This window comes from Martes martes, assembly GCF_963455335.1.
Source record: "Martes martes genome assembly, chromosome: 2".
NCBI classification, from domain to species: domain Eukaryota; kingdom Metazoa; phylum Chordata; class Mammalia; order Carnivora; family Mustelidae; genus Martes; species Martes martes.
The window spans coordinates 91,952,804-91,971,322 of NC_137889.1; the positions used below are offsets into that span (position 1 = coordinate 91,952,804).

At 32.0% G+C, this 18,519-nt stretch overlaps 1 protein-coding gene across 2 annotated transcripts in view; it reads left to right on the forward strand.

Moving 5' to 3' along the window:
• Positions 1-18,519, forward strand: part of CCSER1 (coiled-coil serine rich protein 1) — a gene marked incomplete at its 3' end in the record, with an annotated part of 1,225,861 nt that overhangs the window by 83,124 nt on the left and 1,124,218 nt on the right. For both annotated transcript variants that reach the window (XM_080796962.1, XM_080796963.1), the window contains exon 3: positions 8,835-8,928. In XM_080796962.1, coding sequence (XP_080653088.1) covers positions 8,835-8,928 — 94 coding nt within the window. The remainder of the gene's footprint in view (positions 1-8,834; positions 8,929-18,519) is intronic.

Sequence of the window (18,519 nt, forward strand, 5' to 3'; positions counted from 1 at the left end):
ATGTTTGGTGATTATAATTTGTAGGAAGCAATTTTGGAGAGGTAGAGGGAGAGCATATTTTAGGATTTTTGAATGACAATAATTACTATTTATTCTGTAGAAACATACTGTTGATAGCTTTTTGTATGTTAGGTAATGAGGGAATATATACAAATTGATACTTTCATAAGAATAATCTTAGAGAAGTGTGTAGTGATAATTGAAGAATTATTAAGATTCTTGGCAAAAAGTTGACAGGGACACCAACTAGGAGATGATTGAGTACATGTCATGACTTTGGAATTCTTACTAGTACACAAATAAGAATGAATCCTAGAAATAATAATCTCTCTCTATAATATGTATTTTAAAATATTAGAATTTCAAATATTCTAGTTGTTAGATCATTCTTTTTCACATTACCATGTTCATCTTTAGCCAGTTACACATAGTGTAACTATAGTATTTTATTGAACAAATGTTGCTTTCATTGGAGGTAAGACTATTTGACGAAAATCATTTGTGTTGCTTTATTGACAGTGGCACAGAAATAATACAGTCAGGTTTAGAATCAAGGAGATGTCTTCTATGACATTCGGTTCTACTTCATCATGAAAATAGATTGATACCATTTTCTCTTCTTATTTTAAATGATGCTAAGAAAAAGTAAGCATTTTAAATTTAAATTTTAAAATTTTTCCATTGAGTATAGTTGGCACACAATGTTACATTAGTTTCAGGTGTGCAACATAGTGATTCAAATTCTCTATGCATTATGCTGCTCTCACCACAAGTGTAGCCACTATCCATCACTATACAATGCTATTACAGTATTGTTCATTGACTATATTCCCTATTCTGTACCTTTTATTTCTGTGACTTATTCTTTCCATAACTGAAAGCCTATATCTCCCACTACCCTCTTTCCTCTGGCAACCAACAGCTTGTTCTTTACAAAAATATGCATTTTTAAACTAACAACAATTACTATATTTTAATTTTTATTTCAGAAGTTTGCTAGTTAATGTAATATAGTCACACTTCCTAGTTTCCTATTTTTATTACTTAATAAAAAATTAACTTTGTGTGCAAACCTGGCGATTCACAGACCTGTACCCCTGGGGCTAATAATACTTTATATGTTTATAAAAAAATCAAAAAATTAAAAAAAAAGATCCTAGCTAATAGGATCCAACAGTACAAAAAAAATTACCTTTATTTCCTTGCATAGATTAAAATTAAAATGTTTAGAGTTTAATATTAAATTTTATGTGAATTCAGATATTTGTTTAAGATCCATAAAATTTGTAGTTGGTTGAATCCATACACATGTTAGCTTTCCTAAAAAGTATTGAAATACAAAATATTATAGCATAATACTTGTTTTGTTATTATAGTACTTACAGAATTGTTTACCTTTTATTAGTATAAAGGAACAAAATAGCAGCTCTGGGCATAGCTTTCAGAACCTCATTTTGCTAAATATTTCATGTTTAAATACAAAGAGACACATAATTTTAAAATTTAAATTCAATTAATTAACATATATGATGTATTATTAGTTTCAGAGCTAGAGCTTAGTGATTCATCAGTCTTATATAATACCCCGTGCTTGTTACATCACATGCCTTCTTTAATGTCCGTCACCCATTTATGCCATCCCCTCTCCCCTTCCCTCCAGCAACCCTCCGTTTGTTCTCCATGATTATGAGTTTCTTACAGTTTGTCTCCTTCTCTGGTTTCATCTTGTTTTATTTTTCCCTCCCTTCCCCTGTAATCCTCTGTTTTATTTCTTAAATTCTACACATGAGTGAGATCATATAATTTTCTTTCTCTGATTGACTTATTTTGCTTACATGATGCCCTCTAAGTTCCATCCAGGTCATAGCAAATGGCAAGATTTCAATTTTCTGATGGCTGCATAATATCCCATTGTATGTATGTGTGTGTGTGTATATATATATATGTATGTATATACATATATATATCTCTTCACATCTTTATCCATTCATCTGTTGATGAACAGCTTGGCTCTTTCCATAGTTTGGCTATTGTGGACATTGCTGATATAAACATTGGGGTGCAGGTGCCCCTTCAGATCTGTACATTTGTATCTTTGAAGTAAATACCAGGAGTGTAGTTGCTAGGTTGTAGGGTAGCTCTATTTTCAACTTTTTTTTTTTTTTAAGATTTTATTTTTTTTTTAATTTATTTGACAGACAGAAATCACAAGTAGGCAGAGAGGCAGGCAGAGAGGCAGGCAGAGAGAGAGGAGGAAGCAGGCTCCCTGCTGAGCAGAGAGCCCGATGCGGGGCTCGATCCCAGGACGCTGGAATCATGACCTGAGCCAAAGGCAGAGGCTTTAACCCGCTGAGCCACCCAGGCGCCCCGTATTTTCAACTTTTTGAGGAACCTCCAAACTGTTTTCCAGAGAGGCTGCACCAGCTTGTATTCCCACCAACAGGAGACACATGATAATTAAACTACAATATTCTCCTTTGCACATATTTATAATGATAATATATTATTTTAGTGAATAACATAAGACCACCATTCATATTTGCAAAATGTATGTTTTTGGACTTGTGGGAAGTCTTATGAATAGGTAGTGATAGAATTAAGACATATTTCTGAAAATATTTATTAAAAATATTTTTTGAGCTACATAAATCCATACAGTAAATCAGCACCTAGCAAAGAGCACGGTGTGTTCGGAAATATTTCACAGCTGCCATGTTGAAAGGTGAAGGTAATTCTATCAGAATGATAGAGTATGCTTTCTTTACACAATCAGGAAATCAAAATCAAGTAACTGTCCTCAGAGCAGTAGTTATAAAATATTGTTGTGTTAATTTCTCTTTCCAAAAAATGGTAGTGAAATCATATCATTAAAAAATATATCCATGTATTGGTGTGTTTTCCTTTTTTCTCCACTGCATATATTGGTGCTCAGCGCATCAGTAATTATATGTATCCAGCTTATTCTGATGCCTGCTTTTGATGATGTATGTACCTTGCCACTTTTATACTTCTCATTTTTTATAATTTGTGATTTATCTTTTTGGGGTAATACGAATTATTTTAAGACTCTTGCCAGGTCTAGTCATTTTTACCAAGTAGAGGCAAGTATAATTAATTGTAAGGCAAATCTCAGAATGTATTTTTAGGGTCACACAGGAAAATTTGACTAAAGGTCCTTCTATAATAGTTACATCATGCACTTTTGATAATAAAATAATATTTTCAAAAAATGATATTTTATTTTGGGTTATTCTTTGGAGACACCTATGATTAGTATATTGGAGAATGATCTGTATATCCTAGCAGCCCCTGATTATGTAGAATGACTAAAAGAAGAATGCAGACCAGATTGACTACCTCTTATTAATTTGAGTAGTCATCTCTTTTCTTTTTTTCTTTTTTTTTTTTTTTGTCATCTCTTCACTTTTAGATCAAGTAATGATCATAGAATTCCTACTATGTCAATTAAATATTTCATAAACAACTATGTAAGTCCAGATTAGGATGCCATATGTTGCCTTTTAGATAAGGTCAGCCTATGTGGATAATCCTTTGACTAAAATAGAGCAGTATAAATATGTAATTAATAACATCTTTATAATGTCACAATTAAAGAATGTTTTAATAATTTAATAATCTCCTTTGATGGAATTCTTTCTTTTTTAAACAATGCTTCCTTTTATGGTGACATGTCTCAGCTTCCTTTTTTTTTTTTAGCAGGATCATAATTACTATCTTCATTGCAATAAAGAAACAATGCTAAAGGATTATTTTAGAATGGGTCTTATGGAATGATTACATATTAATGGAGTGATCAGAATTTGTTTTTTCAACTTAGCTTCAGAAATTCATTTTTATTATTTCAGCCAACAGCAACCAGGCTCTGAAGAATTGCTTCCCACTTACCAAATACAGGCGATTGATTATTTTAAAAAATAATATATTTATAAAAAGTGGTGTTTTGTTACTAGAATACAGTTATCTGTAAGGTCTGTGAAGGAAGAAAACATGCTCTATTAGGTTCATTTTTATATCCCTAGGGTTTAGAGATTAGTTTTTGAATTACTACATTAATAACTTTTTAGTTTACTTTTAATGGGTCTAAGTCATTTGGGAGATTACATGAGTAATCAGTGTTACTGATAGATTTTTAAATGTCTACTTAGAGAATACTTAGTAGTAATTGTACTTGATTTAATATCCAATTTATCAATATTATGAATTTAGTAAATAATTAGCATTTCATTATAATTAACCAACTCTTTTCAAGATATCGATACAAATGTTACATATCCATAAATTAGAATATGGATTAAATTAAATTTTCCGTGGCCTTTAAACATTGATTCAAATTTTATATAATCAAATTCTTCCTAAGGTATTATTAAAATACCAAATCTAACATGACAATTTATCTTAAATGCTTTAGGCACTTTTAAAGAAAAAAAAATATAGTAATCCGAAAGCCTATCATATGCTTACCTTAAAACTGGTTAATAATATGCTGATACTAGGAATTTACATTTCTTTTTATCTTTTTTTCTTCTTACACTTTGCTGACATGGAGACTTTCATATTTCCCTAGAAATTCAAAGATATCTGAGACTATTTCAAAGCTTTCTGAGAGTTTCCTAAGATTTAATAACCATGCTAGAATTAAAAGAAAAGGAAAGTCATCTCTTATACTTGCACATTCTGGGTTTTTAATTAGAAAATTTTTTGTGTAGTCATTGGAATTTTCCATACATTCAGAGAAAATTGAAATTGACGATACTGCCAATCAGGTTGGACTTTGTTTTTACAATTAAAATCTAATTGCTAAATGCCCTTATGTCTTTACTTATTTAAGTTCAAGCCTAGCTTTTAATTTTGTGTAATACTGATGTTTTCTTACAAAATGATTTGTTTTTTAAGTCCAAACTGTTTGTGTTACAAAACATTTTCCCTGTTACTATGATATATAGGTCTGGTGTATGAACATTATTAAAAATTCATGCACTTTCATTATTACATCTTTATTATGTAGAGCTATCTATCTTTTTATCTTCTAGGAGATGAGAGACTATTTCTGCTTAGTTACCACTTATAGAAATTCCACTAATTTATCAAATGTGTGAAACACATAGTTGTGCCCTGTTAGACACATGGTGTGATCATTAGCGTTAATTAACTGCTGGACTCCTTTGCCATTTGGTTATTATGTGCGACCCATCAGAGCTGATCAATATTTTCTATTCCTGGTACAGAATTACTTTTGATGCTGCTACTTTGATGTTTACAGATCTCTCCTTACACAAATGGAAAGAAATACAAGTCATATTATATACATACATATACTTAGAAAAACAAAATACCCATATCTTCACTATTATTGGAAAACAATAGAAATTAAAGAAATTTTACCCTCTATGTGCTTTTTAGTGTATAAGCCCCTCTTTATTTTTTTGTTTCAAGTTTTTGTTTAAATTCCAGTTAACATATAGTAATATTAGTTTCAATAGTAGAATTTAGTAAGTCATCACTTACGTATGACACCCAGTATAAGCACCTCTTTATATCCTTTATGTCAACATTTCTATTTGAGTATTATCAACTCTTAGCCTTCAACAGACTCAAGCTGTTTACTCTAGCCATAATTTTTCTTTTTTGTTCATATGTCAGAGATTAGCCAGGGAGAAGCCATTCAGGTTTCCTTAGCTTTTCAAAACTGCCTCTGACTTTTTTTTTTTTTTTTTTTAAAGATGAAACTTGTTTTCTGGCAACAAATGGATGACACAGAATCAGTGCTTTCTTGTTTGTTTGTTTGTTTGTTTGTTCTTTCTTGTTTTTTTCCTCTTTCCCCAAGGAGCCCTGGTTCTTTTTTGCTGGTGGATATTGGGCAGCAAGTATCTGGATTGCCCATACATGCTGGCTGAGGCCAAAAGTATTGTTACTGCTATTGGTCTCTTTCAAGGAGAGATCTGGAAGAGATACACTATTTTTAGGTTTATGAGTTCGTATTGATTTTCTTCCATAACATATGTTGCTGCATCTTCTCTCTTTTTACTATGAGGTTTTACCAGATTCGAAGACCCCACTACACTGACAGGAAAGTGCTTTGTAAGCAAGATATCAAAACAATTAGAATTAGTAGATTTAGGAGCAATTCATTTAGATTGGTGGTTAATGGACCCATCCTAATCCAAATGTCAAGGGTCACCTGCAAAATGTAAGTTGTGCAGTTCAGTAAGTTTTCCAAATTTAATTTGTTCTTTTTCTTGGTGTAATTTTCTTAAATTTAATTAATTTAAATTTAATGTAGGTATATCGGTGGCAGGGTTTTTTAAAATATTTTCTTCTTAAAAAATAAATCTTTTTAAAAAATTTATTTTTTCAAGCTTTTGTTGGATGTATTAATGTAGAAATTCAGAATGCAACCTTGAAAAGATCATGAATGCCTTCGGACCTCTAGAATTGTTAGAACCAGGAACCAGAAGATCTGCTACTTTGACATTTTATTTTTCAAGTAGACTTAGACTGGTCTTAACTGTATAATGAAATCCAAGGCCTCTGTGATGATGGCATTTTACATCTTGTAATATCTGTCACCAAAAAGAAACTCGTCTCATTTGTGTGGAAGGTTGTGATCAGCAAATTTGGTTAAGATGCCCATCTTGGATCATCTACCAAAGACAGGGGCTTTGGCTCTTGCTTCTTCCAGTACAATAGAGAGGTGGATTGGGCAGGGTGGTTTCAAATAGAAGAGGGAAATGCTGTGTTGAAAACCATAGAATCCTATAATGAAAAAGATGTCCTTAGTGGGCCTAACAAAAAAGGTGATAGTCATCTTCCAGGTACTCATTTATTTCCTTTCTTTCTTTGTTCCAACCTTCATTGCTTTCTAAATGTTGTTGACTGTATTAGTTTGCTGGGTTGTCATAACAAAATACTACATAGTGGGAGGTTTAAACAATAGAAATTTATTTTCTTATAGTTCTAGAAGCTGGAAGTCCAAGATTACAGTGTAGGCAGGTTTGGTTTCTCCTGAATCCTCTCTCCTTGGCTCGCAAATGGCTGCCTGCTTGCTGTGTCTTCACATCATTGTCCCTCTGTTCCTGCTGCCAGTGTCCTAGTATCCTCTTCTTTAAAACAATAACAACAACAACAACAACAACAACAACAACAAAAACCTACTAGTTATATTGGATTGGGATCCACCCATGCAACTTTATTTAAATATTATTTCTTCCTTAAAGGACTTCCTCTCCAGACACATCACGTTCTAAGGTACTGGGAGTTAGGACTTCAACATATGAATTTTGGATGAAAACAAGAATATAATACTGGTCAATGAAATTCTAAATATAAGATTAAAATTACTTAGACTAATTTGAAGCTGGATAAAGTACACATTTTCACTATAAAACATTTTTTTCTTTACCAAAATATTCTTGACCTCCAGATTAAGATTCTCTCATTTGGATAGTGCTTAATAAACACCAATAATAGTGTCTTTAGCAAATCCCCCTTTTCTAAACTCTTTCTTTTCCATGCTCAACTTGAATTATGCTTCTTTTCTTGCTTTTTTTACATTTTTGAGGATGGCAGCTTATCTTTTGTTGCCTATATTTTATAACATCTTTTGATACTTTATAAATACACATCTTATTCTCAGTAGGTTATTCCTGCCACAGTGTATCATAAAACTGCCAGTAAACAGTTGATTTTTTTTATAAAGTACTAGTTACCTTGTAATTAATACAGATACAATATAATACAATAAGATAATGACTACTGTAGCTTTCATTGGTAGAGATAATCCCTTAGATTTGGGGATATTTTCACCTTTGTGTTCTGTTCACGGATACCACATGATTCTAAAGTTTAATAATGTTTAATTCCTTTTTTTCTTTAAAGTGAGAATAATTTATTTAAAGTCAGTGTCCTTACCACCCCCCTGCCCTGTGTCCTTACTTTCAATCCCTAGAATTCAGGTGTTCAGTTTCCATTTGATAATATCACTGGGCCTTTTAAAATGAAAATATAGTTCTTTAAACATAAATAATTATGGTAATGTTCACATCAATAGGAAAAGTGGTCTGAGATAAGTGTCATTTACTACATGTAGCATCATGTACATTTGTACAAAAGTACAAAAGATGTACTTTTGTTATTTCAATGTAGTCTCTAAATGTTAAATTAGTGCTTTTTCTTAATATAGTCATCACCTGTCTGTATACACAATACACAAATTAGGTCCTTATTCCTCCCTCAAGAATTCCTACCTCTGCACATCACTGTTTCCCCTCAAGACTTCTCAGTATACTCTTCTGGTTTATTTTGCTATTTGCCCTCTTAAAGAAAGGAAAGGTGAGGGGAGGGGAGGGGAGGAGAAGGGAAAAAAACATAATCTAGCTCTGATGTTTATGGCATTATGAAAGTCAGTTAATTAATTTTTAATCTGATTGTTGTTTATTTCTTCTGTTCATCTTTCCTAATCTTAAGCAAATGATTGGGAAATGGTAACTGGATCTTTGCTTCCAAGTATGATCTCAATTAATATCTCACAGTTGGCATTGTACACAGAATTTGTTTGAGAATTCATTGGATGTGTCGGAAGAATGTCCAGATTTTAAAGATAAATATAAAAAAATAAAGCTTCAGTTTACAGACTTCTATACATTTGAAAAAACCTTTAAATCTTTAGCATTTTTAGTGGAAGTTAAGATTTTTATAATAATTTTTGGAATATTTTATTGGGCAGATAATGTTAAAGTTCATGGCATCTGTATGTGAATATTGCCTCAATTTCTCAGCGGTTTGGTCTCTAACTATCGATTGTGCTTTTTCTTTAGGATGTTTTGAATAATTTGGGATCTTGTGAACTGGATGAAGATGACCTAATGCTTGATCTAGAATTTTTAGAGGAACAGAATCTTCATCCTTCAGGTAAGTGTTAAGTAAATACATGAGCTCATGCAACTCTGATCCTAATCATTTATCAGTTCATTGATAAACTTTATATTGTTTAGGATGCATTCAGTCTTTTCCATCTCCAGTGTGTATATCATATGTGCAAGGCACATGCTAGGTACCATTGACACATGATTCTGGTGATCTTATAATCTATTATGGAAATACAAATCCAGTGGAAGACCATTATAAAATAGGAAAAAAATACCTATAAGGCATTTCAAAGAAAGAAATTGCAATTTAATACATAATGGAAAATTTAATATTTCTCTTTTTGAGGGAAGAAGAAAACTGTTATGATCCCATTATTTATTTATTTTATAAAACCAAATGAAGGTTTTATAGACCAAGGTTTACTTTTCAGAATCTTAACTGCTTCCATAATAGCTGCATAGGCTAATGCTAATGCAAGAAGGTAGCAAAATTAGTAATGCAATTAATTAATTTTTAATAATTAATAACTGTCAATAATGACCACAAACACACAGAAACACTGAGTTGTAATGTGAGATAAATAAATTATTGTTGAAGGAATTAAGAAGGGAGCTCATTATATTTGTAATAGTATAAATTTATAGTAAAGTATAAATTGTTATATCTTCAAATCCCAAAATTACTCCTGTTAAAGTAGATGATAGGCATTGTTTATTCATAGTTAGATATTTGGGTACAGGACAAGCTGTTGTTTACTTTTTTGTTTTTTGCTTATAACATCTTTAACATAGTCATTTTCAAATTGAAGTAGAAATAATATTAGGGTGCATACAAGTCTCAGTTGGTTAAGTATCTGACTCTTGATTTTGGCTCTTGTCATGATCTCAGGGTCGTGGGGTCGAGCTGCACATCAGGCTCCATGCTGGGTGTGGAGCCTGTTTTAGATTCTCTCTCTCCTTTTCTCTCTGCCCCTCCCCCTGCCTCTCTTTCTGTCTCTCCTCTCTCTCTCTCAAAAAAAAAATTAAATTGAAACTTTAAAATCTTGGCCTTCCTGCATATATTTGAGAAAATCAGCCTGCTGGATTTTATATATTATTCTCTCTCTCTCTCTATATATATATATATATAAAATATATATATATTATTAACTTCTAAAAATTAGACATAATCTCTAAGGTTATTTCCAGTTCTAATATTTTATAATGATTTTTTTTGTTTATGGAGTATTTTTCTATTATAGATAATATCACATTAAGAATTGTCAAAAGAAGCCAGTGTTTATATTTTACATTTCACAATGTTTATATTTTATTACTCTGTACTATAGGCTGATATCCAAAGAAGTTACTTTAAATTTTTTTCCAGTTAAATACAAATTTAGGATAATCATTTTTTTTTTTAAAACATTCTTGCTGTAGTTGATTTGACAGATAGTCTTTTAAAAATGGAGATTTTTTTTCTCATTTTTGTACAGGTACATTATACAGTTTTGTCATTCATGCGTATTTATCTTAGAAGAATTATGTATAGTGATGATTTACACACTTTTTGAGGGAATTTGTCAATATTTAACAAGACTATATATGCATTTACCTTCAGATTCAACTATCCAACTTCTGGAAATTTAATCGTAAAACACTGGAAATATACAAAATAATGCATCCAAATATCTATTCATTGCAAGATATTTATAATTACAAAATATTGGAAACACTCAAATGTTCTTCAACAGGACTTTTGTTGAATGTACAATGGTATAATCAGCAGCTATTAAAAGGATAAGAAGATGTCTCTGTGTGCCCTGGCGTGGCTGTAAGTGTATGTTGTTGATGGAAAACTTTGCAATTTGGGGTTAGACTGGCAATACCTAAATCCAGTGATCACTAACATCACTAAAATTATAACAGCTAGATATTTTTCCCTCTCAGTGCAGTGCCTGGAGAAGTACACAGCACCGCCACTCCTGCCTACATGTACTTACATCTGTTCAGTTCTCTTGATTAAATTGTGATTTTACAGGAAATATTGGGATGAGGAGAGAGGGAATCTAGCACCCAAATATAGAATGTGAGGAATTTTACAGGATAATGGTCTGGTTCCTTAAGCAAATAAATGGCATGATAAAAAGGGGAGGGATATTGTAGATTAAAAGAGGCAAGTGCTGTATGACATCTTTGTTGGCACACCTGAAAAACTTAAAACATTATAAAAATATATTTCTGGGTCAGTCAGAGAAATTTGAGAAATGACTAAATTATTACAGAATTACTTATTTTGTTGGGAATTGAATATTTTTGTTTTGTTTTTTAAAGAAAAGTTTAGAGAGAGGCATGTGGTTGAAACAGTATGATATATGACATTTACTTTACCAACAAGTATGGAAGAGGGAATAGATGAAACAAAATTGGAAAGTTGTTGAAAATTTTCAAAGCTGAGCAGTAGGTGTTTGGGGTGAGAGGTTCATGCATTAATTGTAATATTTTCTTGTTTTCAGATTTTTAAAGATTTTCACAATAAAAAAAAATAAAACCAGGTATTAATTTAAAAGAGTTACAGATAATGTAGCAATCTCAGTTATGTTTGGTAGGCACTCATGATGAAGAGCAAAGGGTGACTTAAAAATATAAAGACTTAGTTCAATTTATTTGGGAGCAAAAAGAAGCATTTTTAAACTTTAATTTCATTTTTTATAAAGTAATGGGTGCTATGTACTTCATTAGTTTATTGTAAGGAAAAAGATGATATGATATACTAAAAACTGTACAAGTCTATTTCAGGATGTAGGTATCTTGGTTGAAGCCGAAACTGGAATACCTCTTGAATCAACTGAGTTAACTAAATTTTTCATTAGGTAAATGACCTCCCTTTGCCTGCCTGAAGTACAATTCTGATATATGAAATATTCCTTAGAGTGGCTTGGGTTTGTTTAATGTTACGTAAGAAATTGTGTTTTGAAAACCTGTTTCACAGTGGATGGCACATTATGGGCTTTGAAAAAAGCCACAACTATCTGTTTATGCATGTTAGCTCAGAAAGAAGAATTTCTCAGACACATGGGTGGCTCAGTGGGTTAAAGCCTCTGCCTTCAGCTCAGGTCATGATCACAGGGTCCCGGGATCAAGCCCTGAATTGGGCTCTCTGCTTAGCAGGGAGCCTGCTTCCTCCCCTCTCTCTTTCTGCCTGCCTCTCTGCCTACTTGTGATCTCTCTCTCTCTGTCAAATAAATAAATAAATAAAATCTTAAAAAAAAAATTTCTGATTGAATAGGTTTTATGCAATTTATATTTTTCTTAAGCAACATAATTAAAGGTCTTCTCAAAATATAAGAGCTCATTATTGATAACTGATATTGATAAAAAGCTCATTAATGCTAACCATTTTTAAATGATAGTTTAAATAAGAGTTATTTTTAAAAGTCTGAAAACTGAAATAATGATACCATTAAATTCTATTACTTATATTACTAAAAATCAGTGGGGGGTTAAAAAAGTTTTTTAGGGTAAAACATTTTCAGTTTTTGGTTCTAGAGTCTTATTAGGGCAAAGATTTATAGCAATTTACAGAAAGGCTTAATATAATGGCCAAGGTGATTTTTTAAAAAGATACTTCTTTCAACATGTATACATTGGATATTGCTCATATTGAGTGATTTAACATACAAAAGACATTCTAATGGAAATAGAATGCATAGTAAGTGTAGATAGTTAATATTCATATAATATGAATCATTGTTAGTTGATGTGCTACTTGCAGTTAAGGGATACGAGCTAAAATATATCAACTAGGGAATTAAAATATCAGTATAGCACAAACAAAGCAGAAAAAATAGAATTTGAGTTGTGTGGCTCAAGGTCTTTGTCATAGAAATGCCCACGTACTTGCACAATTAAATGTGTATCTGGGTGTTTCATCATGTTGTTGAAAATTACACACTTATGACTATACCTACCTTGGTAAAGATGACTATTCATTATTGTGGTCACAATAATTGTGGACATCTTTTAATATGCTTTTTTTTCCATTCTTTGCTATCTGTATTTTCATCTAAAAGTGAAGTGTAAGTTTACAGGTAGATTTTAAAGTTTGTTTTTGACCAGGGCTGTAGACGATTTGAGTAAAGTTCCACAAATCCTTTTAATATATAAGTGTTTCTATGGAGTCCTAAATTAACACACTCCTTTCTTTTCTTTTCTTTTTATTTATTTATTTATTTATTTATTTGACAGACAGAGATCACAATTAGGCAGAGAGGCAGGCAGAGAGAGGAAGGGAAGCAGGCTTCCCACTGAGCAGAGAGCCCGATGTGGGAAGAGCCTGATGTGGGAAGAGCCTGATGTGGGGCTCTATCCCAGGACCCTGGGATCATGACCTGAGCTGAAGGCAGAGGCTTTAACCCACTGAGCCACCCAGGCACCCCAACACACTCCTTTTCTAAAGGGAGAGGTAGTACAAATAATAGTACAGATGAGTATCTGTTTTATAGTACAGTTATTATTATTATTATTACTATTATTGAAAGTAAGAAAGGACAATTTCAATGAGGGAAAGGTTTATGAATTCAAAGTGAGTTCCCAAAAAGTTCTGCCTTAGGGAGAAAAAAATAAAAACAACTATTCTGAATAATTTACTTTTATCTTGGCATCTAATTTTATCTTTGTAAATTCTAATATAAAAGTGAAGCTTTTAGATTAAAAATCCTATGGATAAGCCTCAGAGTGTCTTTAATCATGTTTTTCTTGAATAAATGCTTAAATTACTTTTCTGGATAATATTTTTAATAAATAATTAATATGCATCATGTTTGAAATACAGGATTATCAATTTGTTTAATGCTAGACATTCATTTCTCCTGTGGTAAAATATTATATTTATTGCTTCTTAGTAAATCATTTATAATGTATACATGACCAAACACAGTTTTGATTTAAAAAAATGAGATGCTATTTTTTAATACCTTGATAAATTAAAAATATATATTTGTGACTCTTCTCACTTTTTATATTTCTCTTCACTCTCTTATTCATTGGTATGGTGTTGTTTTTGCCACAAATTGAATCACTCAAGATTTTAGTAGTGATGTTAGTTAGATATACCTCAGTAGTATTTTGGGGGGAAAAAAGTACAAACAAAATTTACTAGCATTTAATATCTCAAAGATTCAAATAAATGACCTTAAAATTTTCCTTACAGGGTCACCTGGGTAACTCAATCAGTTAAACATCTACCTTCAGCTCAGGTCATGATCCCCAAATTCTGGGATTGAGCCCCGCATCAGGCTTCCTGCTCAGTGGGGAGTCTGCTTCTCCTTCTCCCTTTGCCCATGCTCCCCCCACTTGTGCTCTCTCTCTCTCTCTCAAATAAATAAATAAAAATCCTAAAAAAATTTCCTTACAGTGAAATATGTGTTATGAACTGTACATTCTATGAGATGAAAAATACCAGCAGTATTATTTTTCCTTATTTTTCATTATGTGGTTTTACATGTTTGTGTGGGGGATTTTTTTTTCTATTCATTTAAGCATCTTGCAAAGTAATAATCACTCAAGGAAAATAGAATAATGGTAAAAAAGATACGAAAAATAAGATGATACTACAGGTGAGGTTGGCACACAAAACATACGCTAGTATCACTATAGTGAGCAGGAAGTGTTACTTGGAGTGCTTTCCTAACATATGTGAAGAAGGAAACTCAACCAGTTGCGTGATTAAAAATATATGCCATCAATCATTCAGTCAACCAGTCAGTGCATTTTATTAAATAAAGAATTTTTGTTACTAAGAACTGAAAGTTATTTTGCTCACATGTCTTTATAAAGTATAAATGATTGATACCAAGAACAGTTTCTTCAGTAACTCCTTTTAGTGCAAGCTGGTGGCATCTTGCTACCAATTCAGTAGAAGCAGTTCTAAATGTTGACGTAACAGTGTAGCAAAAACTAGGAAATTTATGAGGCTCTTGCTTTGTCCAAAAATAAAATTCAGTTCCTTGTACATATTAACATTCTTTGGGTAATTTTAACATTGGAAATAGTTGAAGTAGATGTTGTCAATCATTTTCCTCATTCTTACTTTAAGGTAGTTGTCATAAAACCCAATAGAATATCTAATGTTAAGTAATGTTACTGCTTGATGAGTCCACCAAAATGAACTGTTGGCAAAATGTTACCCTTATGTGACTAAATAAGGTAACTTTTCTACAAATAGTTGTTACCATAATGCCAGTTAAATATTGGACAGTGCATAGTGTTTGATAAAGAAATAAGAATAAGAATTTGAGTTTTGCTTTCAGAACATTTCATCTTTAGCTATTCTTTTCCATGGTAAACTAGAACAAGGTCATATTTCTATTTAGACTGTTTGTAGTATTATCTTCAAAAAATGATTTGAAACATGTACCTGATTAATTTGACAGTGAAGCATCATAATTAAAGTTAAAACACATTTTGGTGTTACCTGTTTGGAACGTACTCATTAAAATGCCATTTTCCCAATTCTTTTCTTGGCTACTAGAAGTTGGTGGTGCATCAGTTTTAGCAAGTAGTAGCTGGATATCCAAGTTGATGGAAAGGAAAACTAAATGCCTATAATGAGCTCTTGCTTTTTTCCTAAGCTGTCTCAAGTTAATGCTCACAATAACCCTCTGAGAGGAAATTGCATCTTAAAAATCCATTCTAATTAAAGAAATGACAAGTTAATATCAAAGAGAATAGGCACTTTGGAGACAGACATATCCAAGTTAGCATTCCAGCTGTACCACAGTGACCTTGTGCAAATAACCAGATTTTTTTAAGCAGTTTTTTAATTTGTAAAATGACAATAAAACTATCTCAAATATCATCCTAAGTAGGAGACATATTTATATGCAAAGTGTCTTTCATAGTTGCCTAGAATAAAATAGGAGCCCAGTAGGAGTTAGTTATTCCTCTTGACATCTTAAATTCCTCATCATAGAGTTTTCCCAGTCATTGGTATTTTTTATAGTCCTTAATTTCTTAATGTTTCATCATGATTATCTATTGTTTTAACATATACTTTGTGATTTTAATTTTTATAGTCTAAATTCTGTGTATCATTTTAAGTCGTGTTTTGTTAGGGACGCCTGGTGGCTCCATCAAGCATTTGACTCTTGATCTCACCCAGGTCATGATCTCAGGGCCCTGACATGAAGCCCTGCTTCAGGCTCCACACTTAGCAGGGAGTCTGCTAAAGAGTCTCTTTCCCTCTCTCTCTCCTTCTGCTCCTCCCCCACTGCTCATGCATATGCTCCCTCTCTCTCTTTCTAAAATAAATAAATCTTTAAAAAATAAGTGATGTTTTCTTAGTACTAATTATTCAAAAATTAATTAAGGCACTTTGCTTATAACAGGTGGTACATTTCCTGGTGTTAAAACCAATACATTTAAATGCATGGAAACATTTTATTCCCAGACAGTAGTCATGTGTCTAAAATACCACAACATATTTCAAATAGTAATTCTAAGAGAAATAATAAATTTCTTGTGTTAAATATTTTAAAACTTATTAACCCAAATCTGTAATGTTCAGAGAGAAAACCAGGTTGTTACTTTGTATTAAATTTGGTCTTTGTAGTTTGCAAATAAGTTACTAAGTTGAAAATATATTTTCTTTATTTATCGCTGTTTGATAAAAACAATGCAGTGGTCATTTGGATGATTGGGTGAAGAAATTTTACTTTGTTTTTGCTGGTTATTTTGGACGTTATATATAAAAACACCTAGGGCAGTATCTCTTGGTATATGTCCAGATGCAAATGGAGAAGTAATGGCCCAATGATATCAATTAGGAATTAATTAGGTAGTTGCTAAATTATTTTGAGTTTGATGAACAAGCAATATAAAATTCTGCAGTGAGTTAGGAACTCCTCCTGTGCCTATTAATTAAGGAGGTAATTTTTGTTATTAATTTTTAATGGATACTAGCACAGCAGAGCTGAGATGAAACCCTAGTGGCTTTGCTAACATGAATGGTAATGTACAAATTGCAACAACATTCACACAGGGAAAATTATAAAAATTAACTATAAGTTTTTACAAGCTTTGATATGTCTGGGTCAGAAAATATGTGTAAGCTATCTTCAGTGTCATTTTATAAAGCTGAGAAATAAGTGACATTTAATTTTGGAAGTATACATAGTAGCTACAAATCTGAACTCTGGAGTTAGACATATCTCAGCTACCAACCAGGCTGCATAAACTTGAACAAATTATTTAATCTCAGTTTTCCTTTTTTCATCTTAAAATGGGGGCAATAAAAGTATCTACCTCATAAGTTTGTTGTGAGGAATAGTAAATTAAAGTGTAGTAGAATGTCTGTATCACATCTGGCATATAATATTTTTAATAACTATAGCTAATACTATTTTTTACAGCATGCTTGATAAAATAAGATATTCCTGAGGATTAATAGGAACCCAATCTTGCTGTTTTTGGTGATTTTTTTTCCAGTCTCTATTAGGAGAAGATCTCAACCATATTTTCAAATAAAGTATTTCTCAAATTTTAAGTGCAGAATGCCACAACACATGCAATTGATTTTGTGATTATCATGTATTTCCAAACTTACACAATCATATTAAATAAAAGAATAATAAATAATATTTACTGAGTTTGTATGCCAGTTCAATGAGGTAAATAATTCTTCCACATTGAAGAAAATTGAAGCTTTGAATAATAAAATACTACAGGTAAGTAGATGTCTCACCTGGGCCCAAAGTTTGTCTAACTCTGAAGGCTCTGTGTTAATAATCTTTTAAAAAGATTTTATTCATTTATTTGAGAGAGAGCACAAGTGAGAAAGAACACAAGCAGAGGGAGTGGGAGAGGGAGAGACAGAGGCAGGCTCTTGGCTGAGCAGAGAGCCTGATGTGGGGCTCAATTCCAGGACCCTGGGATCATGACCTGAGCTGAAGGCAGACGCTCAGCTGATTGAGCCACCCATGTGACCCTGTGTTAATAATTTTGACTAATAAAATTAATTCATACACAATTTTAAAAATACAAGTACACAGAAACTTCTGTTTAAAACTGGTTCTCTTTTTTTTAGTATTCCCCAAAAATATTTAATTTGATTTAACATTTTTTCATTTCTTTCCTGTTGTAGTTGACCACTTCTTTTTGAAAATAAAAAAAAAATTGAGATGTAGTTCATATACCATTTAAGTTAGGCAGTTCACTGGTTTTTAATATATTTGCAGCGTTGTGCCTCTATCATCACAATGTAAGGTTAGAACATTTTTGTTATGCTGAAAAGGAGTTGTAGCCATTAGCAGTGACTAATCACACAACACACTTCTAACCCTAGGTAATCACTAAGCTTTCTGTCTGTGAAGATTCGTCTCTTCTGGACATTTTATATCCACAGAATCATACAATATTGGTCTTCTGTGATGGGTTTCCTTTGCTGAGCATAATGTTTTTCAAGGCCTATTCATGATGTAGGATATATATGTGTGTGTGTGTGTGTGTGTGTGTGTGTATCAGTACTTCATCCCCTCTTTATGATCTTATTAGTATTTTATCTTATGGATATATCACACTCTCTCTGCAATGTAAATATTAAATATTTAATATGTAAATTTTGAACGATCCACTGCTACCCAAGCAATGGGCAAAA